Here is a 14,114-nt window from a genome sequence, read left to right on the forward strand (position 1 = left end):
TTTGAGATGTTATCTGCTTTTTGTGGTTGTAAACTACTGCCTCTCCTTTTTTCCGCTTTCTCATTCTTTGTCACAATACCCTATAATTCTTTAAGTTATCAGATCAATCACTTTGGAGCATAATTACTGCTGGCTATTTGTTTAAGGCTAGTTTATACACTTGCTTTCCTCCTGTGTAATTTCCTGTTATTTTTTTGCTTTATATTTAAGGTGCTTAAATCATGTTCAGTGGGAAGTGTCCAAGCACTTCCTGGGTGCACATGCAACTCAAAGCTAATTCTGCAACAGATGCAGGGCAGAATGAGAACAGCCCCTTCCTCTCTTTATCACAGCAATTCTTGGCAAATCAAATGACAATCTGAGTCGTAGGGACTGCTCACTGAAGACAGTCACACATACTCTTGCACTGCAGGTACCACTCTATGACTTTAGCTGTAACCCTGAGCAGCACCACAGTCCATCCCATGGCAGCACCTTTTTCTCCATGGAGGAGTTTCATATGAGCTGGCTTTGGCTGAGCGGAACCCTTCTGCACAGAAGCAGAGTAATACAGGTCTTTACAGCTATTAGTTTCTTGACTCTTACAATGTAGACTAAAGGGCTGTGTTTCAGCAGACACAGTACTTGAATCTGGATCTTCAGAAGCTCAAAAGATAGAGGTTTGCGAATACACAGAAGAGATGTTTGTCCAAGACTGCCCCCCTCTGTTATTGCTTCACAGCTGAAAAAAAATGTTTCTAACTACTGTAAATTCTTCTCCTCATATCTGACAAAGTGAGATTTCCAGTATACTGATTTTTAATATTGATATGTATTGGAAAAAGTACTGACAGTTAATGCCCCTGAAATATAAATATGGAAGGCATACTCAGTTTCTTCAGTGAGTATTTGAGTGGGGGTAATTTTATTAAGCTGATTGCAGCAAATAAAAATAGAAATATTTCTCTTGGTTTTCTCTATTCACATTTTTATTACTCTGAAACACAGACTACGATTTTTTACAAAAACTTTTTACAAAATTTTTTTTGCCTTTTCTTTGGCAAATGCAAATCACAGTACCATTTCTCTTTAATAAAATTTCCACTAAGGTCAATTCAATATTTTATTCCTGGAAAGCTAACTTTATAAGTTTAACATATGCTTAAACAAATATTGGAAAACTAAGTCTATTCCTGAAAATTCCAATCGTAACACTTGAAAATGTGTAGGGGAACAAAGTACCCACCTCTGACTTTCATCATCCACTTCAAATCCCTTAAAACAAAAGCAGCAAAGAGAACCAGGCTGCTTAAAACTGAACAAAGGAATCAGTTTAGATGAATAAAATTTGTGAGCAATATGAAGCACTATCTGAAAGGAGAGAGTTGTTCGGGTGTCTATTCAGTGGCATAAAAAATCCTGTGTGTTGTCATGTGATATTGTTCTAGGACAAATCTTAATTATTTTTCAGAGTCTAATGAATAGACATGCTTTTCTAAAAATTGCATATTAGAAAAATGGAAAATTTAATTTTTCAGTAATCTACAAGATGGAAAGACAGATCATTGAACAGCACTTAATCAATCTTGTTCCTCATGTCAAACGTGTACTAGAAAAGTTCTTAAAGTAGTTCGAGGCAGACCAGAGATGTGTAATTACAGCATTCAAGGGTGTGTAGGGTAGGAGCTCAGAGCAGAAGCTCAGTAGGAAATGGACAAGAAACTCTGCTTCTTTTAGGTAATAGCTTAAGATATGTGCTATTTGGAAAAGAATTCTTCCTTGTTCCAGACACCTTTTGCATTCGTTACTCACGGTATTTATTACAGAGACCACCATGGTATAGCTTCCAGCACTTACTGGGTTTAAATATTCATTTCAGCCAAGATCTCATTCCAAAGAAAATTACTTCTTGCACAGCCAGCCAGAATGTGTAGCTTTTTTGTTTATTCAGTAAAAAATGGGGGAATCCTTCCCTCTCTGTGTTACACTGTACCATTGGTGGGTTGCAACTTATTCTGCGGTGCAGCATACTCCAGAGAGAGCTTTTGCCAGGCAAATGTTGTATTTGTACCTACCTATTTCCAGGTGCTGGTACATCCAAACATCACAAAGTCTAGTCTTTCTTCTTTACTCAGGGCACCCTACCTCCATGCTGGCAGTGTCCCAGGACCTGCCCACCAGATTCGGCGCTCTCTCAAGACGGTCGATGAAGTCTCAGCATGTAGCCTGGGAGCAAATGGGAGCAGTGATCACAAATTTTGCACTTTGACTGCAATCTTTAGTAATGCTTTTCCCCATAACTTACTCACAGACACACTGATGAGGCACGGGCTAAATAAGTGGACAGTGACGTGAATTGAAAACCGGCTGAATTTCTGGGCTCAAGGGGTTGTGATCAGCAGCATGAAGTCCAACTGGAGGTCAGTCACTGGAGATGTACCCAGGGGGTTGATACTGGCCCCAATACTGTTTTTGACTCTTCATTACTGGACTGGTCAATGGTGGAGAATGCACCTTGAACCAGTTTGCAGATAGTAAAAAACCCGGGAGGAGTGTCTGATGCATAAGAAGGTTCTGATACCATTTGGAGCACACTCAGCAGGAGAAATAGCAAAATAGGAACATCATGAAAATCAGCAAAAGGATTTGCAAGCTCCTGCCCTTAGGGAGGAATAACCTCAGACACTAGTACACACTGGTGGCTGACTGACTTTGCAGAAAAGGCCCTGGGGTGGTGGACACAGCTGCTGATGAGCCAGGAATGTGCCCTTGCAGCAAAGAAGGCAAACAGCCTCATGGCCTGCACAGGGAAGAGCACTGACAGAAGGCTGAGAGAGGTGTTCTTTCCCCTCTACTCAGTCTTGGCAAGACTGCATTTGGATGCTGGGTCAAGTACTCAAGTGAGTCCAGTGAAAGACTATGAAGATGGTTAAGGGCTTGGAGCATCTCTCATAAAGAGAAGGCTCAGGGAGATCTTATCCATATGGATAAATAAATAACTGATAGGAGGGAATGAAAGAGAGCCAGACTCTTCTCCTTGTACCAAGCAACGGGGTGAAAGGCAACAGATACAAATTGAAGCACATTAAATTCCATCTGAGTGCAAGAAAACATTTGTGTTTTGTTTTTTTTTTTTTCTTCTTCATTGTGAAAGTGGTCAAATATTGGAGTAGGTCACCCAGAGAGGCTGTGGAGTCTCCATTCTTGGAGATACTTGTAACTCAACTTGACATAGCCCTGGTCAACCTGCTCTAACTGACCCTCCTTGAACAGAGTGGGGCTGGATTAGATGTTCTCCAGAGGCGCCTTCCAGAGATTCTGCGATCCCGCTTAATGCTCGTGGATCCAGAACATTGCCCAGAAACAGACCAGGAAATTCCTTGTCCTTGCATCCTGAGGGAGAAAGAGCACACACGAGCCCTCCCTGTCCAGTGAGGTAGGAGGGGCTCCTGCCCTGTAAGCATATAGGCACATCAGAGAGGATAGCATCACTTCTCTGGTGCTCAGCTCTGAGGAGGCTGTGGGTGCAGGAATTAGCATCTTCAGTTTCTCAGCAAGCTGAACTCAGCCTCCCCTCTGCTCACAGATTTTAACATGTGACTGGACTCCCTCCCCTAAATGGATCTGGATAAGCTGCACATGTCAGAGGCTAAGAAGGAGGAAAGTAGCTCCTGGCCATGTTGCCAGGCTCATACAGCCACGGTTGTTCCACTGGCCAGACAAGGGCTCAGAAACTAGCTCGGATGATGAAGTATAAACTTGGCATAGATCAATCCCACCTCACAAATCTGAAGAGATCTAGTTTGACTGCAGAATGAAAAACTAAATTTATGAAACACTAAGCTTGTCATCCTTCCCATTACCCTCTGGAACCAACCCTCCTACTGAGAAGAAAACAGAAAAATACATGACTGAGTAACATTTGGTTTTTTTTCCATCTCCCTGTGCTCCCTTTGCGCAGTTTTGCTCTCTTTCCTGCACGTTTGGAGGAGCAAGACCAACCCTAAACATGAACAGTTACACTTCAGTGGTCATGGCATCAATCTGGTTTCTTATGCATACCTTTCACTTACCTCATTATGTGTAATAAGCTTCAGATGAATAAACCTAGCAGCTCACTAAAGTGCTGACAGCACTGAAATCCAAAAAGTATCAAGGAAATGAAAATGACTCATCTGACATGTCAACCAATAACGAAGCAAAGCTGGACTACTCTGACAGTCCTGCCTAAAAACAGAGATGTAAAAAGTCACATTTGTGGGGTTGATATCAGAGAAATAGTTGTAGCACAAAGAAAGCCACTAGAAAAAAATATTTCACAAAAAATAGCTACCATTTTCAGAAGTCATTTCAATGCATATTTATATCACAAAATAATTATGAAATTGTCTTAACTAACAAAGAGAAAAATTAAAAAGTAAACATGCATGACTAATATGTTAGTGAAGGTGGATCACAATTAAGATATTTTTTCTCTATTTTTAATTTGGGCAGAATACAGTTTTAAGTCCTTCTCTGCTCTCTCAGTGCATGACTTCATAGATCACCTAATTACTGCAAGTGTCGACAGACTAATCTTGGCAAACCACTTTTCAAGAAGCATTGTATGATCCATTATACTTAATAAAATTTACAAAATGTAAAAGACAGCTATACATCATCTCAAGTATTACCTCTGTTCTTGTGTTCTTTAGGTTTTTTAATAGTAAAAAAAAAATAATTAAAAAATCTATGAATTGTTTTGCCTAGGGACTAGTTTGAGTGATTCAAATCTTTGAATGTGACTAGAGTTTTTGGATGCTGGGGGAGAAAGGGAATTTAAAAGTGTACATCTCTTTGTAAGATATTTTAGTTTAGGAGTTAAAAATGCTAGTCAGCTTTAAACACATAATTTTAATAAAAGAATAAAAGATGCGATTAGTTTTTAATTATTTGCCATTTGCAAATATCCCCCAAACTTGATATTCTCATTTCCCAAGTCTTGTGAAAAATGGTATATATTGCATTCATTAGTATATCAAAAAAGTCAGAGAAATATTCTAAGTATATCCTAAAAAGCAGAAGATATTTTAAAAAAAGATAAAGATTGATAATTACAGTGCGATTCTGCCCCACACTCACCAAAATCATCTATTATTTTGGTTTCTGTTTAGTTTGCACAAGTATTGCTGTCGGTGGTCCATTACTTGGTTCAATCACATCATTACATATTCAGCCAGCTCACTTTGTGGTCACGAGCCTGCACTAATTCTGTTCTTGTGTTGGATTAGTGGAATTGTTCCCAGCTGTATTTTCAATATCATTGCCATGTAATCCTATTTATAGAAATTTTGTGGAATCTATACTAGCCAAGCAAAGGATGGTCCGTATCTTGCTGATGTGAATACTTTTAAAATGTGGTGGCTGTAAATTGTTCTTGTTCTTTTGAAATCACTAAGGCTTGTCTGACTCAAAATAGTGGAAGGCAAATTCATGAGGCCAATTCATATTCAGTAAATTTACTCTTAAAAATCAGTGTGGTGGGTTTTTTGTCTTTTTTTTTTTTTAATGGAACACAAGAAGGAAACAGTGGTAAATCATTTGTACATTAATATTAAGCATATTTTGATCTTGCTCTATTTCCAGATGCACACCTTATACAAACTCTTTCAAGGAAGCTTTACATTTTAACTTTTACCTTGAACTTGTGAACAACATGAGCTCTTCCCTGGAATTACATAAAGAGGTTAAAGGTGTCTTCCAGAGAAAGCTGAGTAAACTCAACAGTAATAAGCATCATTAACTCTAAAAGTGATCAAATAGTGTAAAAGTAGCATTGTAAATCAGGAAAATAAACCGATATTAATAAAATCAGCCATCTTACTCTTGAAAGCACACACTTTGCATAAACTTAAAATATTAATTTCAATTCTGATGCAAACAGGGGATTAAAAATTAAAGTATAAAGTCATTTGAAGGCTACAAAGAGTTAGAGAATCTATTTACCCACCACTGGGATCCTCAGGACCTTTTACTGTTCTCACAGTACTCTGACTAGCTGCAGCCACAGGATGGTGCTCATGGACTTTGGATACCACATTATGAATCTGTGAGGAGGAGGAAAAAAAAAGAAAGATAAAGAGAGGGAGCTGGACGCTCCCTTTGGCAGGCTGTTCCTTGTCCTACCCTGCCATACATGAGCCAGCAAGCAGTCATGGATTTACCTCTACATTTACTGTCTCCTCAAGAGCATTGCAAATAGACTGATCCATCAAGGGAAGCCTGTAGATGTAATATGTTTGTACTTTGTGTGATACTGGGTCTCTCACAGACACAGTATCACACAAAGGATGTGTCTCTCATCCCTCTGGACAAAATGTCCAGCACACAGCTGGATAACCATGTTACATGATGGGTGAGCAACTGGCTCATGTGTCAGGCACAAAGAGTTACAATGAATGGGGTGACATCAGGATGGTGCAAGGTCACTAATGGGGTTCCACAGGGCTCCATCCTCGGCCCAGTGCTCTTCAACATCTTCATTAATGACCTGAACTCAGGATTCGAAGGAATACGAAGTTTGCCAACAAAACCAAATTGGGAGCAGCTGTTGAATCCCTTGAGGGCAGAGAGGCCCTGCAGAGAGATCTTCATAAATTAGAGGGCTGGGCAATCACCAACCATATGAAGTTTAACAAGGGTTGCACCTGAGATAGGGCAACCCTGGTTGTGTGTATAGGCTGGGGAATGAGAGGCTGGAGAGCAGCACCACAGAAAGGGACCTGGTAGTCCTGGTCAATGGCAAGTTGAATATGAGTCAGCAGTGCCCTGGCAGCCAGGAGGGCCAACCATGTCCGGGGGGGCATCAGGCAAAGCAGCACCAGGCAAAGCTGGTCGAGGGAGGGGATTGCCTCGCTCTGCTTTGCACTGGGGTGGCCTCACCTTGAATATTGTGGCAGTTTGGGGGACCGCAATGTAAAAAGACATTAAGCTATTACAGAGTGTCCAAAGGAGGGCCACGAGGATGGTGATGGGTCTGGAGGGGAAGCCGTATGAGGAGGAGCTGAGGTCACTTCGTTTCTTCAGCCAGGAGAAAAGGAGACTGAGGGGAGACCTCATTGCAGTCTTCAACATCCTCATGAGGGGAAGAGGAGGGGCAGGCACTGATCTCTTCTCTGTGGCAACCAGTGACAGGACTCGAGGGAATGGCCTGAAGTTGTGTGAATGGAAGTTTAGGTTGGATATCAGGAAAAGGTTCATCACCCAGAGGGTGGTTGGGCACTGGAACAGGTTCCTCAGGGAAGTGGTCACAGCACCAAGCCTGACAGAGTTCAAGAAGTGTTTGGACAATGCTCTCAGGCACATGGCGATTCTTGGGGATGGTCTCTGCAGGGCTAAGAGTTTGACTCGATGATCCTGTTCCAATACAGTATATTCTATGATCCTATGATTCTATGATCCATTTCCTGGTTTTCTGGAAATTGCTTTTAAGCTAAATACATAAGTTGGGGACTGAAAAGGTACAAACTGTATTACATTTAGCATCAATGAGCTGGACATCTTATTGTTTCAGAGAAATTGTTATCTTGCAAGCTACTCTACTTGACTGGTATGATCATTGGCCATGGCACACAGCTGGCAGTGCAGTAGAATAACTACAAGTGACAGGAACTAGGAATCTGGTAAATGCTTTTTAGATCTGGGAATGCTTTTGAAACTTTGCTATAGAAAACAACTGGATTAAAAGAGTTTCTTTGAAGGTCAAACACTTCTGCAGTTTCAGTGGAAAGATATCTGTGCGCTGTGAATTTGGGCAAGAGTCTGCAGGACTGGGAATCCTACTCAGCAGCTGAAGGTCCTGGTTTACAGTTAGTTAAAGTCATCTCCCTGAGAGTTACTGCCTTCTCCTTCCCTAGGAGGGGCTCCTATTTATATTAAGAAAGGATGCACATCTCTATATCACCTACGCCTGTTTCTTAACTGCAGTCCTTCGGTGGTTTCATTTGTAATTTTACACAGATGACCAGGCACGTTGTAATGAATATTTTCATTCACCTCTTAAATTCTCAGGACTTACAAACTTTGTGAGTAGTAGCCTTAATTGTAAATTCAGTAGGGTATACCACAGAGTAACTCATATTTCTACAGGAATATAGATTCTGCAATTCATGTACCACTGCAGTGTCCATGCATATGGCAAAAAATGTACAAATGTACTACAACACTTTTAATCAAGGTTTATACTAAGCCAGACAAGTGCTGGAACACTAATATAAATATTTCCCCGATGAATCACTAATCCACACATCTCAATAGCTGGCGTGGGGGGATACTTGCATTCCAATGCGTACTGCTGCAGAATAGGCACCTTCTAAATCATTTATAAGCGAAGTGAATGAGGAACTTCGGGGAGAGGAAAATGAGTTAACAGGTAACAAACCCAGAAGACGAAGGGCACTGGCAAGCTCAGCACCTGCCCGTGGAACGCTGCCCGTACCCCCCCCGGCCCTGCCTCCCGCGCACCTGGCCGCGCCCCCGCCGTGGGGGTCGGGCTCGGGGGCGGAGGGTGGGATCTCAGGCATCGCTCGTGCCTCTCCCCCCCCTTCTTTCCACCTTCTGCTCTATAATTGCCCGCCTCCTTTCGCTCCTCTTTCGCCTTATCGGATGCGGAGCGGACAGCGGGGAGGGAAGCGGCTCTCCCGCAGCCGCCTCAGCACCCGCAGCCCCCCGTGAGAACGAGCGGCCGCTCCCCGCCGGCGGCTCCGCGGCCGATGCCCGCACAGGTCGGTGTGAGCTCCGCTTCGACTCCCTCGGGGGCCGGGGGAGGCGGGCTGGGGTCGGGGCAGGAGCGGGAACGGGAACGCTTCCTGCCCACCTGCCCGGCCACCCCCGCGGCGGCGGGAGCGGAACCTCGGGGGGACAATGGGTGAGAGAGGAGGAGATGGAGAGGTGGAAAGTGGCGAGCCTGGGCTGGGGCGGGGAGCCCCCTTAGAAACTCCTGCAAAGGCGTTACTTTAAAAAATAACAATAATTTAAAAAAACCCTAGCTAGTCTCAGTGGTGGTGTGACGAAGGGTCTGGCTGATGCCTGCGTCCCGCCGCGGGTGCATCCTGCCTGTCTCCCTCGCTCGCTGCCGCGGCGCGTCGGGACGGGTCGCTCTGCCCCAGCTCTGCACACCCGGTGCCCAGGGGGGATGTTATCCCAGCGGGGGCGGCCCGGGACGGTGAGCTCGGTCCCGCCCGCCGGCAGCCCCTGGGTTTCAGGGTGGCACATTCCTCGACAGCGAGCTCCCCGCTGTCCCTCCCTTCACCTGGGCTGTGGGGGGGCTCGGTTTCACACGAGTGGGCGCTGATGGTGGGGAGCGCCCCGCAGGAAGTTGGGACCTGGGGCTCCCGCGTCCGTGAGCCGCCCCTCTTGGGCCGGGCTGGGTCGCACTGGGGAGGCGGGCGGGTCGTGGCACGGCCGGGGCTCCGCCTCGCCCCGGTCCCTCCGCAGCCTTCCCCCAGTGGGGCCGGAGGAGGTTGTGCTGTGACTTTGGCCAGCGGGACGTGGACAGGAACGCGTGGCTGTTCCCGCGCCGCTCCGTAACAAGACACTCAGAGAGGAGGAAAAAAAACCAAAAAACCCAGACTAACCTGCTCGCCCTGGGGAGAGAGCCAGGGCTGTGTGCAGGCGGTTCAGCCTCCTCCCCTGCACTGAGTGCACGTCCGCAGCCAGGGCAGTTCGGAAGGATGTGTGCGGCGTTTATCCCGGCTGGGAGCTCTCGAGGGCAGATTCTTACCTCAGGAGAAGGGCCCTGATCCCAGGCAGGCGTCCTGGAGCCCAGCTGGGAGAGGAGCTGCGAGCTCGCGGGGCGGGGAGGCTCACCTCGTGGCGGGGCTCTTGGTTTGGGAGAGTTTGGTGTCTGCTCCCAGCGCTGTTCTGACAGATAAATGATTTACCAAATACTTACTGAAAGGTGATATATATATATATATGTATATGTATATATATATATATAAAGCAGGAGGAATAGGATATTTCTTTTTAGTCCCAGCCAATGTCAGCCACGAAGTGGCTGCAGACGTGTAGTTGCCTTTCCTGGTTGAGTGAACTTTATGTGCAGATCATTGCAGAGGTGAACTTGTACCTAGTTGATCCAGCACCAGTTCTGTCTGTCCCAATAAATCTTACTTCTCTGCACAATGGCTGTTCTCTAAAAGGAGCAGCGGAGAATGTTTCTACACAGGATTACTAGTCAGGTAGTATTTATAGCTCTTATTTGGGAGGAGGGTTTATGTCAAATCTAGCAGATGGGGAATTAAACCACCACTGGGAATGAATATTTTAATGTCTGGGTTATTACATGGAAAGAAATCCCCACATTATTAGTGATGACTGCATGGAAGAATGAGTTGTATTCTGTTCTTTGAAGAGTTTATATTTACTTAATCCAGGTGTATTCCTGAGTGAGGGGAGAAGAATAAATATGCAATGTGAGATGCACAAAGGATGGATTTCAGACTGTTTTAAGACTCTCTTCATTCTTCCCATTGCCTGTCAGTAGGCAACTGTCTGCTGACTGTGGTCCTTGGGTGTCTGACTCTTTGGTTCATGTAGTAGGAAGCCTGGGCACTTTGCTCATGCTTCAGAATTCTATCTGGAGGATGTGCCCTAAAAACCAGGCATACCAATACATGAGTTTCTGGTGCACATCTCTTTTATTGGATCTAGCTACTTGCCTCTGTCTTAAGAGATTTGTACTGTAAGAGATTGATTCAAAATATGTGTTTAAGTAATGTGAAATTTGTTGGCTAAAACTTTGATAACCTCCTGTAGAGATGTAATTTACCATGTATAACCCCCGTATATATTTTTAGGAATTATATCAAGCATTAATGACTGGAATGTGTGACAGTAGACCTATCAAGTCCTGAGATAACTATGGCAGATTGTAAATACTTGAAAAGAGAAGGAAATGTAGGTTTTATCATGTTATCTGTTTAATAATGGTTGAAGTGCTTCAATCTGCTTTTTATATTAGACAGTGGTTGAAGCAGTCGCTTTGCTGCCTTCCTCAGAAGTGAAGGAAAACATGGGAGGCAAATACGGTGATAGTATGATGGGCATATTAGAGAAAATGACATAGGAGGTGAATGGGAGGAACCTGCAACACAGAAATACATAAACCAAAATTTACCCAAGTTTACCCATAAACCTTCAAATGCTGTCTCTTTGACAGCAGGAAATCTACTATTAATTATCTTAATTTGATTCTCCTGTAGAATTCTAACAGGAGAGGGCAGCAAAAATTCTTCTTATTGACTCAGAAAATCAACTAAAACTAGTGCAATAAAGTTGAGTGATAGATAAATGTACAATATTAGGAACATGTTGATGTATCTTGAGAGATACTTCTGTTTGTGTTGAATAACTGTACTCGGAAGTGTTAAAGGCCAGGTTCAGATGATGAAATTGGTACTGTTTTTAAGGTATCTTCTGTGGACAGATAAATGATCCTTTCTCGAACTTGTTCTTTAGCACCAGTTGCTTTAGCACCAAGCACTGGTTGCTTCCTGTAACCCAACTAGTTCACCTAGGATTGCACTGAGCGTTCATATACTGCTGCATTCTAAAGTGTTGATGTTCCTAACTGATCAGGTTAGAGCAAATGGTTTTGATCATGATATTACCTATTGTGAGTGCAGGTAGTACAACAGGGAGCACACAATAAGTTAAATAAAGTAGAAAAAGGAAAACAAGTAGGCTGTAGAGGACAAAGAAGACTTGTGTTCCTTCAGAACAAAGTTCTGCCTTTTTTTACAAGCTTCAGAGTTCTTTACCACAGGTATCTTGATAATCAGGTACTGCAACACTGGGTAATATAGAGATACATGTTGTACCTCGTTGTGCATAACATACTCTATTTCCAATACTTGTGTATACTTAACAAGGAATATACTGTTTCTTTTTATCTGGGCCAAGTTTTCAGAACTGTTGAGTAGCCCAAGTGCAGTTCTTTGTCCCTTTCAGGTAAAATATGCTTTGGTTATAAAATTATTGCCTGGAAATTTTGGCTCCACTGATAACTGTGATAAATTCCTATTTTTTTTTTAAATGGAATCCAGATTTTGCCCACAATTTTCATTAAAGTGGATGCCTTATCTTTGCAGATTGAGTAAGTCTTTTTGATCTATGTGTTTTCAGACCTGCTGATACTGTGTATATTTGAGAGGAAGAAGATGCTTTGTCGGTATGAGATACAGAGCTGTTTCCTCTTGGCTTTTCTAGCTGTCACAGCTTTCTTCGTCAGTGATGCCCAGGGCCAAGGTAAGTCATAAATAAGAAGATGGAGCTTTTCACTCTGATGTGCAGAAATAGAGTTTTTTATTCCAAATGCAAGTGTTACTTTCCTCTTAGTAGGGTTTGAATCCAGTACTACTGAAATGAAGCAGGAGTTTTGCTGCTGATCTTGGGGGGCAGGGAGGAGTAGAATTACATGTTCGTGTGTGCTCTTTGAACCTATTATCTCAAATAGCATAAATATTTGTGTAAATTTGTGTCTGTTGAAATGAGTTATCCACAACATTGTTTCCTCTTATTTATATAAAAGCACTGATCAGAAATTGCTGTGACTGTGCTCTATGTAATCAAGAAGGTTTGAAGGATCAGCTATGATATTAAGTTTGTATAGAATATATTTTTTTCTTTGTTGGAACAGTGGCTGTTGTAACACTTATTCCATATTGCACAGATCTGCTAAATGTCACAGACTACTTCTACAGCTTTTAAAAAAAATCCTTTGTGAGTATTAAAGGATATTGCTGGGATTGTTAGGCTTACGTACATGTTGGATTGTATTGACAGTGGCTTGACTTCTAGAGAAAATTTATCCTATTGCTTGGGGAAGAAGGGAGGAAGAATGCCAATGAGTTTTTGTGATTTCTAAATAAAGATGTTTCTCTCAATTCTATATTTATGAAATCCCTTTGCTATGAGACTGTATGGGCATAGCTGGGAGCAGAATTCGTTCCTGGGGCTCTTTTAAAGTGTTTTGTATAATGCATTATTCATGAGCACATTCAGAGACTACTGGCAACCTGGGGCTTTTGAAGTTCTGGTAAATGCAAGTAGCTTTGTCCAGTCTGCGTGGCACTAAAGGGCTGGGTAAGCATACCATCTTGTATGTTTGGGAATCTGTGAGCACTTTATGAGCCTCTCCCAGAACTTAGGGACACATGTAAGCTGTAATATTTGATGTCGGCGATGTGAGGTGAATGAAGAAATATATGATCCCAACGTTCAGTGCATCAGTTGTTCTGGTCAGAAATGAGGTCCAGAATGTTTGTGACTTAATGAGCCAATAAAGCAAAGCATATGGTTAGTCCTTTCTCTGTATTTCAGTCTGAATACATATGGTTAAGATTTACAAAACAAGATTGAGGGTTGAGATCCATCTCCACAAAGTTTTGTGAATTTCCTTGATCTTGGAAAACTATTCTCTTCCCCACTGTTTTTTTTTTTTTGTTTTGCTTTTGCTTCTGCTTCTTGTTATTATTTAAACTTTGATTAAGTCAGTTATATGTAAAGGGAAAAAATTCTCCAGCTATTAATGCAATGAAATGAAGGTCAGAGAGACGCTTTTTTCCATGGTAATCACACTAGCAGAAGCTAGAGTTGGTGTACTTGATGAGTAAAGAACAATACTTCCCTTGTTCTTCCACTCTTTCAGCAAGCATCAGCTGTGGAATGCTGTCAGCACGTGATATTAAGCTAAGTGGACTAATGCCTTGGCCAACATGACTGTTATTTTATTGAATGAAGTGATATGAAGTCTCTGTTCTATGTTCACAGAAAAAAAATATTTCTTGTTACACTTAAAGTAGTAAGATGTTTCTCAAATCCTTTCTGTTCTCAAGGTTGCCACTCCTTGCAATAAGCTCTTCGTGCAGCTGACTATTTACAGTTTAATACAACACTAATAGTTTGTTTGTCTGTTTTAAGAAACTGTAAGCTCTGCCAAGGTGTAGGAAGAGCTGGTATTAGTTCCAGCTTGTGTTTCCTTCCTTTGGCAAAAGTGCTCAGGTAAAGGTGTGTAATGTGACTTCTTGGAAAGGAGAATATGTTTCAGAGACTGAAGCCAACATGCCTGAAGCTACAACTTATTCCTTCAGCTG

General features: G+C 42.7%; 1 protein-coding gene across 1 annotated transcript in view; it reads left to right on the top strand.

The window, feature by feature from the left end:
- The first annotated feature begins 8,645 nt into the window (after positions 1-8,645).
- Positions 8,646-14,114, top strand: part of COL14A1 (collagen type XIV alpha 1 chain) — a 117,526-nt gene continuing 112,057 nt past the window's right edge. The window contains exons 1-2 of the mRNA XM_039382184.1: positions 8,646-8,741; positions 12,145-12,267. Coding sequence (XP_039238118.1) covers positions 12,180-12,267 — 88 coding nt within the window. The 5' untranslated portion in view covers positions 8,646-8,741; positions 12,145-12,179. The remainder of the gene's footprint in view (positions 8,742-12,144; positions 12,268-14,114) is intronic.

Source organism: Pipra filicauda, unplaced genomic scaffold (assembly GCF_003945595.2).
Source record: "Pipra filicauda isolate LSUMZ 115617 unplaced genomic scaffold, ASM394559v2 scaffold25_size4600443_pilon, whole genome shotgun sequence".
NCBI lineage: Eukaryota > Metazoa > Chordata > Aves > Passeriformes > Pipridae > Pipra > Pipra filicauda.